We start from the raw sequence: 14,577 nt of genomic DNA on the forward strand, positions 1-14,577 counted from the left end.
CGCCTTCTCGTACGTCCCCGGCCGCGCCTCGGCCAGCCCCGCGTCGGCCACCAGATCCAGCACCGCATCCAGCGCGGTGGCTCCGGCGCGCGGCGCGCCCCGCGCCGCAGGCATCCCCGCCTCGTCCACCAGCCCGCACAGCAGCGCGGTCAGCCGGGAAGGGCACGCCCACGTTGTCCAGCAGCACGTCCAGCACGGCTTGGTCCAGGGGGTGGGAGGGGGGGGGATGCAGCGCCAGAGGGCGACGCCGCGACGCCAGGTGCCGCGGCGCCGCCGTCGCCGCCGTCGCCGCCGTCGCCGCCGTCGCCGCCACCGCCGTCCGCGGTGCAGTCGCCGACGCCTGCGCGGAGGGCCGCGGCCCACGCGTCCCGCGCCTCGGCGGCGACCGAGGCGCCGCCCGCGCCGCGCGCGCGCGTGGCCAGCAGCGCGCAGGCCAGCGCGGGGCGCAGCGCGGCCAGCGCGCCCGTGGCCTCCACCGCCGCAGCTGCCAGCCGCGCGTCCAGCGGGTACGCCGCCAGGCCCAGCAGCGCTGGCAGGCGCGCGCGGCCGTGGCGCAGCAGCGTGTCGGCGGCCGCGCCGGCCGCGTCGCGGTCGCGCGCGTCCAGCGCCGCAGAGAGGAAGCGCAGCGCGGCGAGCGTGGCGCGCTCCCGTGCGCGCCCGTGCGCCGCCGACCGTGCGTCCACCAGCGTGCGCACGCCGCCCTCCAGCACGCTCCACAGCGTGCGGTACACGCCGCGCTCGCCTGTGGGAGGGTCCAAGAGGAGGGGGAGAAGGTGGGGGGTGCGTTGCTGGTAAAAAGTGCACGCTTGGGTTGTGGCAGGATTAGGGTGTGAGGCGGGGTTGGCGGGCGGGGAGGGACCGGGAGCCAATGCAGGGAGGGACCGGCGACGGCCAGGCTCGGGGCTCCTGGGCCGGGGCGACAGTCACCGCCAGCGCGGGTTCCACTCTCGTGGCGCTCAGCCTTCGACGTCAGGTGTGCACGCCCCATCGAACGCTGAGATTCCCCCATCACCCCTGTTCCCATCCGCCCCTACCACGTCCCCACACACCTGCCAGGTCACGCAGGATAGCCTGCGCCTGCCCGCCGCCGCCGCTCGATACAGGGGCTGGCGAGTCGCGCCCCAGCACCAGGCTGGCGTGCTCCAGGCCCGCCTCGGCCAGCTCCCACTTCTGCGCCTCCAGCCTGTGTCGGGGAAGGGGGAGTCGAGCTGCCATACAGGGGATGGGAATGGGGACGTACCAGGCTTGGCACGCCCTGCCAAAGCCACCCAGTCCATGCACATCACCCTCGGGCGCTCCCACATGCCCTCCCCCCTCCCAAGACACACACACACACTCCAGAACGTCTGTCCTCCCATGCATCAGCACGCGCCTGTAGCTGCGCTGGAAAACGCTGGACAGCACGGTGGCGACGATGAAGTCGGACACTGCGTCCATGCCCTGCGCGCTGACTGGGCCCAGGCTGCGCCAGAGCACATTGGCGAGGCGGGTGAAGGACAGCGTCTCCTCGTACCGCTCCGCGCGCGCCTGGGCGGGGTGGGGCACAGGGGTCGGGTGAAGCGTGTGGGTGAGGGGGGGGGGTGCAGGAGACGCGGCGCTGCTAGCATGCTGGCGCTCGTGGGCAAGCGCCCTGCGGACATCGGACGCTGCCATGACACAATGGTTGGCCATGGTGGCAGGGGCCCCTGTCCTCGCTTCACGACGGCCCGTCGATCCGGAGGGGCCTCATCCCATCGCACCCCCATGCTTGATTTCGGATCCCAGCACACGCATGTTGCCCAGGACCACCAGGTAACCCCCGCCTCACCTCGACCTCGTTCAGCTGGTACCCGATGTCGTAGTGGGGGAGGGCGGGGGGCGCGCCGGCAGGGCGGGCGGACGGCACCACCGCCGGCAGGAGGCTGGACAGGATGGCCGGCGCGACCTCCGGCAGGCGGGCCAGGGCGGCCAGGGCGGCATTCAGCGCCGCCTTCAGCTCCTGGGGCACGGGGCTGCACATGCACTGGATCAGGACCTCCCACACCGGCCCCAGCCCCAGCTCCTCCGTGAGCTGGACAAGCCAGAGGGCCGTCTCGGCGGCCGGCGCGTGGGACATCACGGCGCTGCGTGGAGTGGTGGAGCGGGGCAGGGAGCTTGGGCGTGATCGTGTGTGTGCGACAACACGTAAGGGCTTGCGGATTTGCATATCGGGATCTCTGCCTCCAGGCAGCGCGGCGACGAGCTGCACAAGGCCCTCGCCGTCTGCAAACACCCTCGGACCCCTCGGCACCATCACTACACACACACACTCACACACACACACACCTGAAGAGGTGGACCTGCGCGCACAAGCCCGCGCTGTCCCAGGGCGGCAGCTCCTCCTCGGGCTGCTTCTGGGGCGCGGCGCCGCCGCTGCCCTGCTGCTGCGGGGCAGGGGCATAGCGCTGGATGACCTGCACCAGGCCCCCAAACACCTGCCGCCAGCCCACCGCGCCGTTGTTGTGCTCCGCACCCAGCTGCGAGGGGGGGTGAGGGGATGGAGGGGGGGTGGGCAAGGGCAAGGGGCGGCGGGTATCGGGCGCGCGTGCAGGGGAGGGGGCCGACGCCGGGGCGTCGGCCGCCCCCTCCAGGCGCTCATCCGCAGGCTGATGCTCCTCTGGCGGCGCGCGTGGGTCCAAGTGCCACCAGCGACACGACCCCTTCCCTTCCCCCCACCCGGCCCACTCAATCCCCTGCCACATCGGCCCGGGCATGGGCGCCGGGGCGCCCCTTGGACTCTGCCGATGCGCACCTGGACGAAGATGGAGCGTGCGCCGTCGGGGGAGGCGGCCAGCGCGGCCAGCACGCCGTGGTAGGCCACGAAGACGGAGGGCACGCGTGCCAGGACCTGGGTCCTGGCAAAGTAGGGCCCCATGAGGTCGGTGAACTCCTCCTGCCGCAGCCCCTCGTCCAGGAAGAGCTCGGGGGCGGCGCGCACCGTGGCACCCAGCAGGTCCAGCAGGGAGGCCAGGTCGTCCGGGCGCTCTGGGGTAAAAGGAGCTGGGGGTCGGGGATGAGGGGGAGAGGGTTTGGAGGGGAGAGGGGCAGGGGGGTTGAGAGGGAGGGGGGCAGGGGGTTGAGAGGGAGAGGGGCCCAGAGGTTGAAGGGAGAGGGGGGCAGGTGGCGCGGGCGGCGAGTCACGAGGCAGAGGGGTGGGCGGGCGCTTTGGGATGGGTACACGCGCTGGGCGGCTGGCCGACAGGGCGGCGCCTTTGCGCGAGTGCCCGCCCGTGCCACGCGCGCCAAGCCACCCCCGAATCGCCTGGGCCCTGAGCCGCAGCGTGCAGGCCCCATGGGCCCCCTTCCCACCACCATCCCCGCGCATGCCTGCACCCACACCCCGGGATCACGCACCTGGTGCAGGCTCTAGGCCCGGGTTTTGGGCCAGGACGAGCGCGGAGCCTGCCTCCCCCACCTCGAACTCCGCCTGGCTGTTGGCCAGCGAGGCCTGCGTCAGCCCCGTCAGCACGCCCTGGCCCTCGGGAGTGCCCAGCAGGGCGCAGACCAGCCCATGCGCCAGGCGGGCCGCACCGGCAGCCAGCAGCGCCGGGCCGTCGGTCACCACGGCCGAGAGTAGGACGCCGTGGCGCAGGAAGGCGAGCGCGCCGTGGGACACCGCGGCCTGCGACACGCTGCGCAGGGAGCCTGCACGGGAGTTTTTTTTTTGGGGGGGGCGAGGCGCTGTGGAGCCTTCGGGTGCGGGTTTGTCATGGTGGCGAGTGAGTCCGCTGTGCAGGGAAGTACAGGGAGATCTGAACCGGCCGCTGGGCAGCGCCCTTCGCCAGGCAGCCGTTCTTGGCCTGGTGGCAAGCAGCACGAGGACATCGGGGCCACATCCCCAGCCAAGCGGTGAGCAGCGACGCTGTACCCACCCACCCACCCACCCACCGGGGCTCTTGGCCTCCTTCTCTCCGGCCGCCAGGATGGCCCACGCAATCTTCACAGATGAGCAGGTGGGGTCGGGCAGCGCCGCCACCGCCTCGTCCAGCTGCTTGTCAAAGCGGAGCGAGCGGAGCTGGGCACCCATGCCTTCGGGGTCGTCCACGCAGGGCACCAGGACGTACAGCGTGCACAGCAGGAGCGGGACAAAGGCATGCGCGCGCTCCTTGGCGTCGATGCTGCCTGCAGTTGGACGGATTGGGGTGGGGGTGGGGTGGGGGGGTGGAGGTGCTGCTGCGGGACACAGTGTTTTGCAGGGCGACCCCAAGGGTTGGTAAAGCTGAACGCATAGGTTGCACACCCCTCCGCTAGCGGAAGGTTCTGTTGCAAGAGATTGTGGGCCCGGCAGCAGGAACGGGAAGCGTGGCAATGTAATGGCTCTGGTAGTCTTCGTTCTGTTCCTCCCCAGGCAGCTGCCGGGGCACGAAACTCAGTCCGGGCTCTGTGCAACGCTAGGTCCACACCAAGTCCGCCCGGCCAACCCGGCCACCTCCCATCCCTGCGCATTGTCCTTCCCGGCTCCCATCCCTCCCCTGGACCTCCCTCTCCCACCCACCCATCACCTCTGAGTAGCTGGAGGAGCTGAGGGAGGTGTTTGGCGGGCGGTTCGGCCTGGCTGGACAGCAGAGTCAGGGTCAGGCTCAGGCACTGGCAGAGGAGCAGATCCTCCTGCGCGGCTGCGAGGGACCGCTCTGCGGCCTGGCCGGCGCTGTTGACCAGTGAGACCAGACGAGACCCATCTGCTGGGGCTGGAATGGCTGGGGAGGCCAGGCGCTGCAACAGCAGGGCCGCCAGGTCCTGACAAGGCTGGCCCCGATCCAGTCGTTCCCGCACATAGTCAATGTCCGCGGCAGGGACCCAGGAAGGCGGCGGGGTGCCTGTGGAAAGAGCCTCCAGTACAGCAAAGAGTGTCTGAATGGCACTGGAGCGGGCCTCAACAAGCTGCCCAGCACCTGCTGCCGCCGACACCTCCCCGACCTGTGAAATGGGGGGTTCAGAGGGGGAGGTGACGACAGGCCAGCATCATCTGCGCATGGTGGGGGCATGATGGCTCCAAACTCCCACACTGGCGTCCTGTGGGGGACCCACCTGCTCATAGCCGCGCTGAATCAGGTTTAGTGCCTCCAGCTCGTCGATCTTGAACTCATCAGCCAGGAGCAGGATCTGCTCCACGTCGGGGAGGCGATCCAGCTGCACAGTGCCGAATGGTGTCCTGGGGTTGCATGATTCTATCTCTGCTCGCGAGGTGGGATTGGGAGCAGTCTGCTCCCATATCAGTGCCAGGCTAGGGACGTCGCCCATCTCCTCCCCCGCAGGAGCTCAGCGCGTGATTCTATTCATCCTTGTCATCTGATATAGCCTATGTACAGTTCGATGCAATCTTGGTGGAGCCAGACCATTCGAAAGTTCTGGCGGACGATCAAATGCATTCCCTGTGAGTACACACGCTCTCCCGACACAGGGCGGGAGTGGGAGGGCGGGGGGAGGGCAGCCGTTCCACGACAATCAGTTTCGTGTGGCTCAACTTGTTCCATCGATCAAGTATTGACCAATGGATTCATTTGATATCATGAATGGGTACGGGGGTGGCCTCGCTTGTGGGTGAGCACCGTAGCTCAGCAAGGGGTGAATGACCAGGTCGGGTAAGGGGCACCTAGGAGACATGGTCGAAGACGGAGGACCATGGGGGGTGGTGTTGGAAGGTATGCCTTAACTTTATTGTGTAAACTATGTCGAAGCTTCCACTCTGCCGTAAATCGACCTTGGTTTTGCGTACTGACTGGCACACAACTCGTTACAGTGCAAAGTACCGCCCTGCCATCCTTGCCACCCCTTTGTGGTTGCTTCAAGCGTTTGGAAACGGATCAGTAGCAAGCCACGAAGTTTATCCTCCTGTTGAGTACACCAGATCGGAACTGCTGGGCCTGGCTGTTCAGGGGTCGTTACATCGACTTCAGCTGGTAAAATTCAACCTTGACCCAGCGACAAATGCGACAGGCAGCCATTAACATTGCCCATGCCCAGCAGCAAAGCTCTGAAGCTTTAAAATCAGTCAAAATAGCTGCCCGCAGCTCTTAGGGTGCGTTTGTACATATGTATTTGCGAGGTTGGCCAGGCAGTGATGGGCTAAAAGGTGCAGTAGGAGGATACTGAAATCATGACTTTCACGCTTGGGTTTTCACTTGCCTGTGGAATGCCCGGATCGAGGGCACCAATGCTGAAGGCTGGGGGAATTCTCGAAGTGGTGAGCGGCGAGGGTGCAGCTCGCTCAGCGAGGGCTGGGGCCTGGACTGGGCGAAAGCAGGATGGGGGGTGAATCTTGGGACGGTGGATTGGAGGCTGGGCTTGGAGGTGGCGGGCTAAAGGATGGCTTTCGCGGCGGTGAAGGCTGGTGCAGGATGGGGGGTGGTGGACTTGTACCTGGCATGGGAGGGGTTGTTAGGCTTTTTGGGGGAGATGAAGGAGACGGGCTGGGCTGTGCAGGGCTGAGGGGAGGGGTGGGATGACTGACTGGGGGAGAGGGGGCTGAGAGGAAGGGGCTGGGATAAAGATTTGGCGGCGATGGGTTGGGCTCAGGGTTGGGGTGTGCAGGTGTGGCCGCAGGACTGTGCTGCAATGGGCTAGGGGCTGGACTGGTCTGGGTGGGGCAGGGTGCAGTGCTTGGATGTGAGAGGCTGGGCATGGGGCTGGGCACAGTGGGGTTAGGGATGGGGATGGGATGTGATGGGCTGGGCACAGGGCTCGGCTGACTGGGGCTGGATGCAGGACTGGGATGTGCTGGTGCAGGTGCGGGGGTGGGCTGGGTGGGAGATGGCGCGGGCACTGGATGTGCTGGCGCAGGTGCGGGGGTGGCCTGGGCAGGAGTCGGCGCGGGCAAAGGCTGGGCAGGAGTGGGCGCGGGCGTGGGCTGAGATGGAGTCGGCGCGGGCGCGGGCTGGGCAGGGGTCGGCGCGGGCCAAGGCTGGGCAGGAGTGGGCGCGGGGGTGGGCTGGGCAGGAGTCGGCGCGGGCCAAGGCTGGGTAGGTGATGGCGCGGGTGTAGGCTGGGATGGGGCGGGCGCAGGGCTGGAATGGGACGGACTAGGGGCAGGGCTTGGTGGCTGATGAGGTTGACTTGGGCTGGGGGCAGGCACCGGCTGTTGGGGGCTGGGCGGAGGAAGGGATGATAGTGGGCTGGGGAACGGGCTAGGCGGTGTAGGGCTGGGGTATGGAGGTGGCGGCAGGGTGTGGGGATGTGGTGATGGGGGTGGTGGGTGTGGGTGAGGAGATGGCAGCGGAGGAGGTGGCTTTGGGCCTGGTGGCGGAGATATTGGGCCTGGTGGCTGCGGATGTATCCTGGGTGGCGGTGGTGGTGGGATGTAAGCTGAAGGTGCTTTGGGTGAGATCGGACGAGGTCGTGGTCTTGGAGGCGGTAGAGTTGGCGTTGTTGGAGGCGAGGGCGGTGGATGGACTGGTAGGTGAGGTGGTGTATGCCTAGGAGGAGGCGGCTGCCTTGGGACTGTTGGTGGCTCCAAGGGGCTGGGAGACTTCCTCCTTGGAGGAGGGGGATGGTGCCTGTGGTGTGGAGGTGGAGGGGACGATTTCCCCCTTGGAGGCGGGGATGGGGTTCGCCACGGGGATGGAGGGGACTCCCTGGTGTGAGGAGGAGGAGGGTGAGCCCTCCTGTGGGGGGTGGGAGGAGGAGCGCTACTGTGCGGAGGGGCATGCCTGGGTGATGGTGGTGGTGGATGTTTCCTTCTGGGAGGCTGCGGTGCCTTCCGTGGGGGAGGACTGTGTGCAAGGTTTATTGCGATTGTGTGGGCCGTGAGCAGCTCTGATGCACTGCAGTCCTGGGCATTGCCCTTCCCACTATTGCATGTATTCTGACGACCGGCATTATTGTAGCCAATATTGTATTCACCCGCGTTACCGATACCTGTTAGGGATTTGGGAGGCAGGGAGGCCTGGTCATGGGTCTACACACACAATCGAACTTGGCAGACTGGTGTGGTGGAGGAACAGTGATTGTAGAATAATGGACCAACGACCGAAAACGAGTCTTGGGGGCAGTCCTCTGCGTGCCTCCAATCATGCAACAGGAAACCATGTTCAGGTCCCTGGTTGGGTCACAGTGAGGATGTCATAGGTGTTCAAGATTCATGGATCACCTCACCTATGTTGTGCGACCCGAAGTTCTGGACGCCAAAGTTGAAGCATCCCAAGTTTCCAGAACCAATGTTACCCAAGCGATCTGCTGGGCAGGCATTCTGGCCATGCCTCAAGCATTCGACTGCTGCCAGTGCCTGACAGGACGGCGATTTGCAAATCGTCAAGGATGTCAGACTCACTGCTGCCACAGAATGGCTCAGCTTGCCAAGGTTTGTTGTTCTGGTCGACCCTGCTTTGGCAAATCCTTGCTTCCTGCAGGTTTCAGTGCACCCAGGGCATGGGATGCGAGCAGGCACAGGAAACAGGTCCGGAACTGGATGGAGTTATGGATCCAGAAGTGGGCCAACCCACAGAGCAAGAGATCAACTCACCTACAGAATGACGTGCTGCTGTCGGGTGTCAGGAGGAAGACTGATGCTCCCGACCTGTGACGTGGGGGGGGTGCACTTGGAGTCAGCAGGCGGAGAAAGATGTTCCCGTTTGCCATTGTATAACGCTGTGTCTATTGTGCCTATGAAGGCCAAAGATCATGATATACATATGACTAATCGAGGATTGGTACCTTGCGCTGGGGAGGGAAAAAAACGTGGACGTACAGGAGGCCTGTGAGGCCTGTGAGGCCTGTGAGATGCAGGAGGTGGAACAGGGGGGATGAGACTCAACTCGAGCGGTACGGCTCATGACTCTCCTGATTCTGCGTGCCCCTTGTCTCACCTCTGGAGCTGAGGCTGTCGGCTGGGCAATGACCAGGTGCGCGCACACCAGCAGTGCGCATAGTTCGAGGCGCATTTTCCGATGGGGGACTCCTCACCCGCACTCCTGGCCACTCTTCGTGAGTTGCAAAAGTAATGATGCGAGATACGCCTCACTTTCCCTACTCACTCAAGCACAAAAGTGGGAATCTGTTCGGAGTCACATTCGGAAATGACACCTGGACACCTGGCTGCTGTGGGGGTTCCACTTGACCGGGCCCTTTCCCCACTTTCCACCTATTCCCGCTCTGCCCCGCGTCCACGTGTCCTTGCGACGCCTATGAAACCCGACCATCACACTGCGTTCGGGGTCTCGTCTGTAACATTCCTACTTCAGGTCATATACAGCGGTCCACCGTTGTGGGGGCCAGCCCGCCCCCACAACACTGGCACGGTGGCGGAAATTTCTGCCCTGGGGCATTGCAGTGTCCACTACGAGTGCGAACGTCATCGATCCGAGAGATTCAATTGACAGCCCAGGCACATCGTAACCCGAAGGTGCCAACGCTTGCTGGGATCTGCCATCGACTGGGAATTGGTTCCCTCATTCAGTACAGAGGTTTGGAATGGGCATTCACGCAGACGCAGCGGACTTCGCAACTCCCCAAAGAACTTTTTGATGAGACAAGGGCAAGATTCCAGGATAGCAAAAGTGTCGTCAGGCTATCGTTCGGGTTAGGGTGCCAACAGCGCCCCCTGCCGAGTGTTGTTTCCATCGGCCGGTGAATCTTGATGCCCCTTGAGGCAAGTGGTGATGCATGGGATCGAGTTGGAATGCCCGAGCGTGCAGTGACTGGAGCAACCCATCCCAAGAAGTTTGGACGGTGCCGAGTCTGATCTGGATATTTTTGATACCCTTTGCGTACTGACGTGCTGCCAGGGTACGACCTATCCTCCTGCGCCTCTAGGTTTATGTCCTAAGGAAAATCGGGTGCGACAGGGGTACTAGGCGGGTTGTCTGGTGTTGTGGGGGCGGGTTAGACCCTACAACGTGGACCGCTGTATATGACCTAAGATAGGAATGTTACAGACAAGGCCCCGAATGCAGTGTGTTGGTCGGGTTTCATAGGCGTCGCAAGGAGGCGTGGACTCGGTGCGGAGCGGGAACAGGTGGAAAGTGGGCCAAGGGCCCGGTCAAGGGGAAACCCCACAACAGGTGCGCTGCTGCAGCCATGCAAATGGCTGGCACTTGAGGGTGCTCTGATATGGGGTATGCCCTGCCGCATCCTGTTTTGAGAGCTGGGAAGGGGCTCTTAGAGAAACCAGTACGGTAGACTCGTCTGCCCTGGGGTTATCTTGTACACCGAGGGGGGGGCTCACATGCATTGTATAAAGAATGGCAAATCATGCCAGACCATTCCTATCCCCACAGGCAATAAGCACCAGGGAAGCCACAACATCGGCACCAACTACAAGGGCAATGCCAATATCTGCAACAACCTGTCTGGCGCCTCTCGACCCTGCACCCCAGCTGATCTGGTCACCGGGGACACCATAAATCTTACTTCGACCCCTCCACCATCCAAGAAGCGTTCTCCTCCTCCGCCACTCAAGAAGCGGTCCCCTCCACCACCCAGGAAGAGGTCGTCCCCTCCGCCCAAAGCCAGGTCTCCGCCGCCCAAGAAGAACAGTTCGCCCCCACCCCAAAGACCCGGTCCTTCCCTCCCCCAAAGGCCAGCTCGCCCCCGCCCCAGAAGGCAAAGTCGCCCTCCCCCACCACCCAGTGCATTCAGGATCATCGTCAACTTCATGGTGTGCGACACCCTGACGTCCTCATCTGTCATCTGCACATCCAGTGTGACGACCACTGCCATTCCCTCCTTGCTGACGTTGATATTTGTCTTTGCGTTTGGACCAAGTAGGACTCTGACCCTGACACCCACAAGTTTCACCACCGTGAACACAACCACCTTGGCCTCGACCAAAGCTAAAGGCACAGTGACTGCAGCCGCCCTCGACCCAAGCACAAAACAAACGGTGGCGTCGCCATCTGTCCCCATCGTAGATGCACCCCTGCCACCACCATCACCGTCCCCTCCAGCTCCACGCAGCCCAATGATCACCAGTCCCTCACCCGGGGCGTCGCCACCACCTCCAAGAATGCACCCCCCTCCTCCACGCAATCCTCCCCCCTTCCCCACCTAGTCCGCCGGCCCCATCACCCCCAAGCCCTCCACCTCCTTCTCCGCCGAGTCCACCACCATTTCCATTTCCCCCAAGCCCCGCACATCCTTCCCCGTCCAATCCACCACCGTCCCCGTCGCCGTCAAGGCCCCCACCTCCTTCCACGCCCAGTCCACCATCCCCGCCGCCCCCGAGCCCTCCACCTCCTTCTCCCCCGCCCCACCACCCTCTACCCTGACAGGAACAGTTTTCCTTCAACTATGTGAACTCAGCGGGAGCCAATGTGCACGACGTGTTGCCGGAGCTGGTCACAGCAGCCTCTACCGCCCACCTGCGGTCGGAGCTTGCGTTGCGTGGGCCTACTGCCACGGCGATGAGTGCGCTGCGCGCTCTGCAGGCGGCAAGGAGCGTCGATGCCAACGCGGCCTTGACCAGCGCTCTGCTGCGTGCCGGGCCGATGCTGAGTGCGTGGTCGGCATCTAGCTAGATGGAGGTGAGGGGCCTCTGCAATCTGAGTGCGTCTTGGAGCTGGTCTGCACGGCGAGCGCCACGCAGGATCCCACGCTGCGCCAAGCGCCGCAAGCGCTGGCGCAGATGCTTCTAGGCGGGTCGCTGGCCTTTGAGGATGCCGTGGAAGACGGTGAGGGTGGCGGAGAGCTCTGGAAGACTGTGCGTGTTTGGAAGGGTAATACTTGGTGATGTAGGTGCTAGGGGCTTGGAGGCGTCATGATTGCTGGTCTGGCTGCAGGAAGTTCCAGTCTCTGCCAGACTCAACATCCCCGAGCTGATCCTTGCACTTTCCAGTCTGCAGGGCCTGCAGCCGTCGCGCATGGGTTCTCTGCTCCACGGCGCATCATGCTGCGCTCAGCCATCTGCCCTTCCTATATCCTCTAGAGACAACCAAAAGCCTGCAACGAGTCAGGTCGATGGGTTCGCGCACGGCAAGGCTGCACCTCTGCCAGAGGCAGCGGGTGCTGTGGAGGGACCTGACCAGCCCGCAGCACTCAGCGAGCTGGGCGCCTGGGGTGCCGACCTCAGCCTTGTCCTGAAGATGCGAGTGGAGTGACACAGAGCATTGGTGACTATGGTTGATGGCGACCAGGAGGTGCTGCGGGATGGCTGCTGCACATCTACCAGCTGCAATGCCTGTGCTCCCGCAGGATTGGCAATGGCAGGGCCGCCCACCACACCCACCGCCCACGCACCCTGCATGTAGCCTCGGACGATGCTTGGAGTGTGCTGGGATTGCACTTTCTGGGGTGACTGCTGCGACTCATCTGCATTGATGGTGCTGTGAGACCCATACAGCTGCCGGTGGTGGCGACTGCTGGAAGACTGCGTCGAACAGGTCAGCCACCCTGCACACCGCTGGTGTCTTTCCAGTCCTTTCTCGTTTCCACTTGTAACCCACACCTGGAGGATACTGTAACAGATGCACAGCAGCATATACGGGACAGGGGATCTGTCTACATGGGGTCGGGAAGTCTGAGTTTCAAGCTGTGGGCATTGTTGACGCCCTTGCCCTCACTGGCTTCCATCATGAGCAGGGATGCACGACCACGTTTACACATGCATGTCAGAACGAACAAAGACATTGCATCCTTTCATCTCCTTTGGCATGCTTTGTGAGACACTCTTCCCTGGACTTGGCCTTGGCTTTGCATCTGCTGCCAGTGAACCTGCATGCAAAGTACTCCCAGGCATCGGCATCCCATAGTGACACTTCCTGCCATCCAGCCCCACCGTTTCCGCTTCCCTTGTATGTCTTCATGCGACCTTGGCAGACGTGAAGATGCACTCTGCTGACATTTACAATCCAGACATTCCCTCTGTGGTGCTCGCCGTCTTCCCCGAGGTGCGCATCGTGCTCACCAGCGACGTCGCCGCGGTGTGCCCCGGCAACCTGGTGCACCTCAGCGCCAAGATCGACCAGCTCGCCGGCGGCAGCCTGGGCGACCTGCGCTTCAGCCTGCGCCCCGGCGCCGGCGTCAAGAGCCTGTGGCCGCTCCGCAGCGTCGCCGCCGGGGTGCAGGTCGATGCGGTGCCCGACGGCTTCGCCCTCCCCAGCGCCAGCGACTCGGCGGGAGCGCTGGGCTGGGTTCTCATGGCCGGTGGCGGCCTGGGCTACGGCAGCCTGGCGGGGACCTTGGAGGCGGCGCGCGGCAGCGCCAGGGTGGCGCCCTCCGTGCTGCAGATCCCCGGGGCGTGTGAACCCGACTTCGTCGAGGCCACCCTCGCCGGCCGGGCGTTCGTGGACGAAAACGGCGATGGGTTCGCTGGCCCAGACGAGGCCGGCCTTGCGGGGGCCATGGTGGCCCTGTCAGCCGGGGTGGACGCCCGCACCGACGCCATGGGCCACTACCACATCACCTGCCTTGCGCCGGGCCGCCACGCCATCAAGCTGGACCCACCGCCCACGCACCCTGCATGCAGCCTCGGACGATGCTTGGAGTGTGCTGGAATCGCACATTCTGGGGTGACTGCTGCGGCCCATCTGGATTGATGGTGCTGCGAGACCCATACGGCTGCCGATGGCGGCCACTGCTGGAAGACTGCTCCGAGCAGGTCAGCCACCCTGCACACCGCTGGTGTCTTTCCAGGCCTTTCTCGTTTCCACTTGTAACCCACACCTGGAGGATACTGTAACAGATGCAGAGCAGCATGTTGGGGACAGGGGATCTGTCTACATGGGGTCGGGAAGTCTGAGTTTCAAGCTGTGGGCATTGTTGACGCCCTTGCCCACACTGGCTTCCATCATGAGCAGGGATGCAGGACCACATTTACACATGCATGTCAGAACGAACAAAGACATTGCATCCTTTCATCTTCTTTGGCATGCTTTGTGAGACACTCTTCCCTGGACTTGGCCTTGGCTTTGCATCTGCTGCCAGTGAACCTGCATGCAAAGTACTCCCAGGCATCGGCATCCCATAGTGACACTTTCTGCCATCCAGCCCCACCATGTCCACTTCCCTTGTATGTCTCCATGCGACCTTGGCAGATGTGAAGATGCACTGTGCTGACATTTACAATCCAGACATTCCCTCTAATCTGTTGTGTTGACATGCAGGATGAGCAGTCTAGAGAAGTTGTGCCACCCTGCACACTGGGTTGGCGACATGACATCATGGAGTGCTAAAGAAACAAGATTAGTAGACACTGTGTGCTGTCTTGTGTGCATGCATGTAGCTTGCTCTAGTCACTCCTGCAGACATCTGTCAGTGCTGTGCAGGGTCTCAGCCGCATGCCGAGCTGCACCACAACAGTCAACATTGTCTCTGTGATGGTATTGTGAACTATACCAAGTATGCTGGAGACAATCTGGAATGAGAGCACGGATGCACTAGGGATGCAACAAGACTTCAACCTTCCGATTCCGAGCATTATCTTTCTCGTTCGTTGACCGATGTACGGTCAGGCGGCATCAGATCAATCAATCTCCTCGCCACGCAATTAGAGGAAGCTTCATCCCCACACGATCTCCCCACTTCTGTTCACCCGCCCGCCCATACCTGTACAGACACACACTCTGGCGACTTCAGTGATGTCTTAGGCACACGAAAATTCTCCCTCTTGCATCAAAACTACAGCTTTCC

The 14,577-nt window shown here is 63.3% G+C and overlaps 3 protein-coding genes across 3 annotated transcripts in view; 1 reads left to right on the forward strand and 2 right to left on the reverse strand.

The window, feature by feature from the left end:
• F751_3283 (hypothetical protein) overlaps nucleotides 1–5,259 on the reverse strand; it is a gene marked incomplete at both ends in the record, with an annotated part of 10,590 nt that extends 5,331 nt beyond the window's left edge. The window contains 10 exons of the mRNA XM_011403189.1: nucleotides 477–742; nucleotides 1,050–1,183; nucleotides 1,337–1,527; nucleotides 1,886–2,102; nucleotides 2,329–2,495; nucleotides 2,771–3,001; nucleotides 3,434–3,650; nucleotides 3,951–4,140; nucleotides 4,521–4,935; nucleotides 5,047–5,259. Of these exons, the coding sequence (XP_011401491.1) occupies nucleotides 477–742; nucleotides 1,050–1,183; nucleotides 1,337–1,527; nucleotides 1,886–2,102; nucleotides 2,329–2,495; nucleotides 2,771–3,001; nucleotides 3,434–3,650; nucleotides 3,951–4,140; nucleotides 4,521–4,935; nucleotides 5,047–5,259 (2,241 nt within the window). The remainder of the gene's footprint in view (nucleotides 1–476; nucleotides 743–1,049; nucleotides 1,184–1,336; nucleotides 1,528–1,885; nucleotides 2,103–2,328; nucleotides 2,496–2,770; nucleotides 3,002–3,433; nucleotides 3,651–3,950; nucleotides 4,141–4,520; nucleotides 4,936–5,046) is intronic.
• A 7,514-nt stretch (nucleotides 5,260–12,773) lies between these two features.
• On the forward strand, nucleotides 12,774–13,484 carry F751_3284 (hypothetical protein; the record flags this gene model as incomplete). The annotated part of the gene is made up of 1 exon (XM_011403190.1): nucleotides 12,774–13,484. One exon carries the CDS (start codon nucleotides 12,774–12,776, stop codon nucleotides 13,482–13,484), a length of 711 nt encoding a protein of 236 aa, XP_011401492.1.
• On the reverse strand, nucleotides 13,106–13,333 carry F751_3285 (hypothetical protein; the record flags this gene model as incomplete). The annotated part of the gene is made up of 1 exon (XM_011403191.1): nucleotides 13,106–13,333. The coding sequence occupies one exon, from the start codon at nucleotides 13,331–13,333 to the stop codon at nucleotides 13,106–13,108; it is 228 nt and encodes a 75-aa protein (XP_011401493.1).
• Nucleotides 13,485–14,577: the final 1,093 nt, after the last annotated feature.

This window comes from Auxenochlorella protothecoides (assembly GCF_000733215.1).
Source record: "Auxenochlorella protothecoides strain 0710 unplaced genomic scaffold scaffold35, whole genome shotgun sequence".
NCBI lineage: Eukaryota > Viridiplantae > Chlorophyta > Trebouxiophyceae > Chlorellales > Chlorellaceae > Auxenochlorella > Auxenochlorella protothecoides.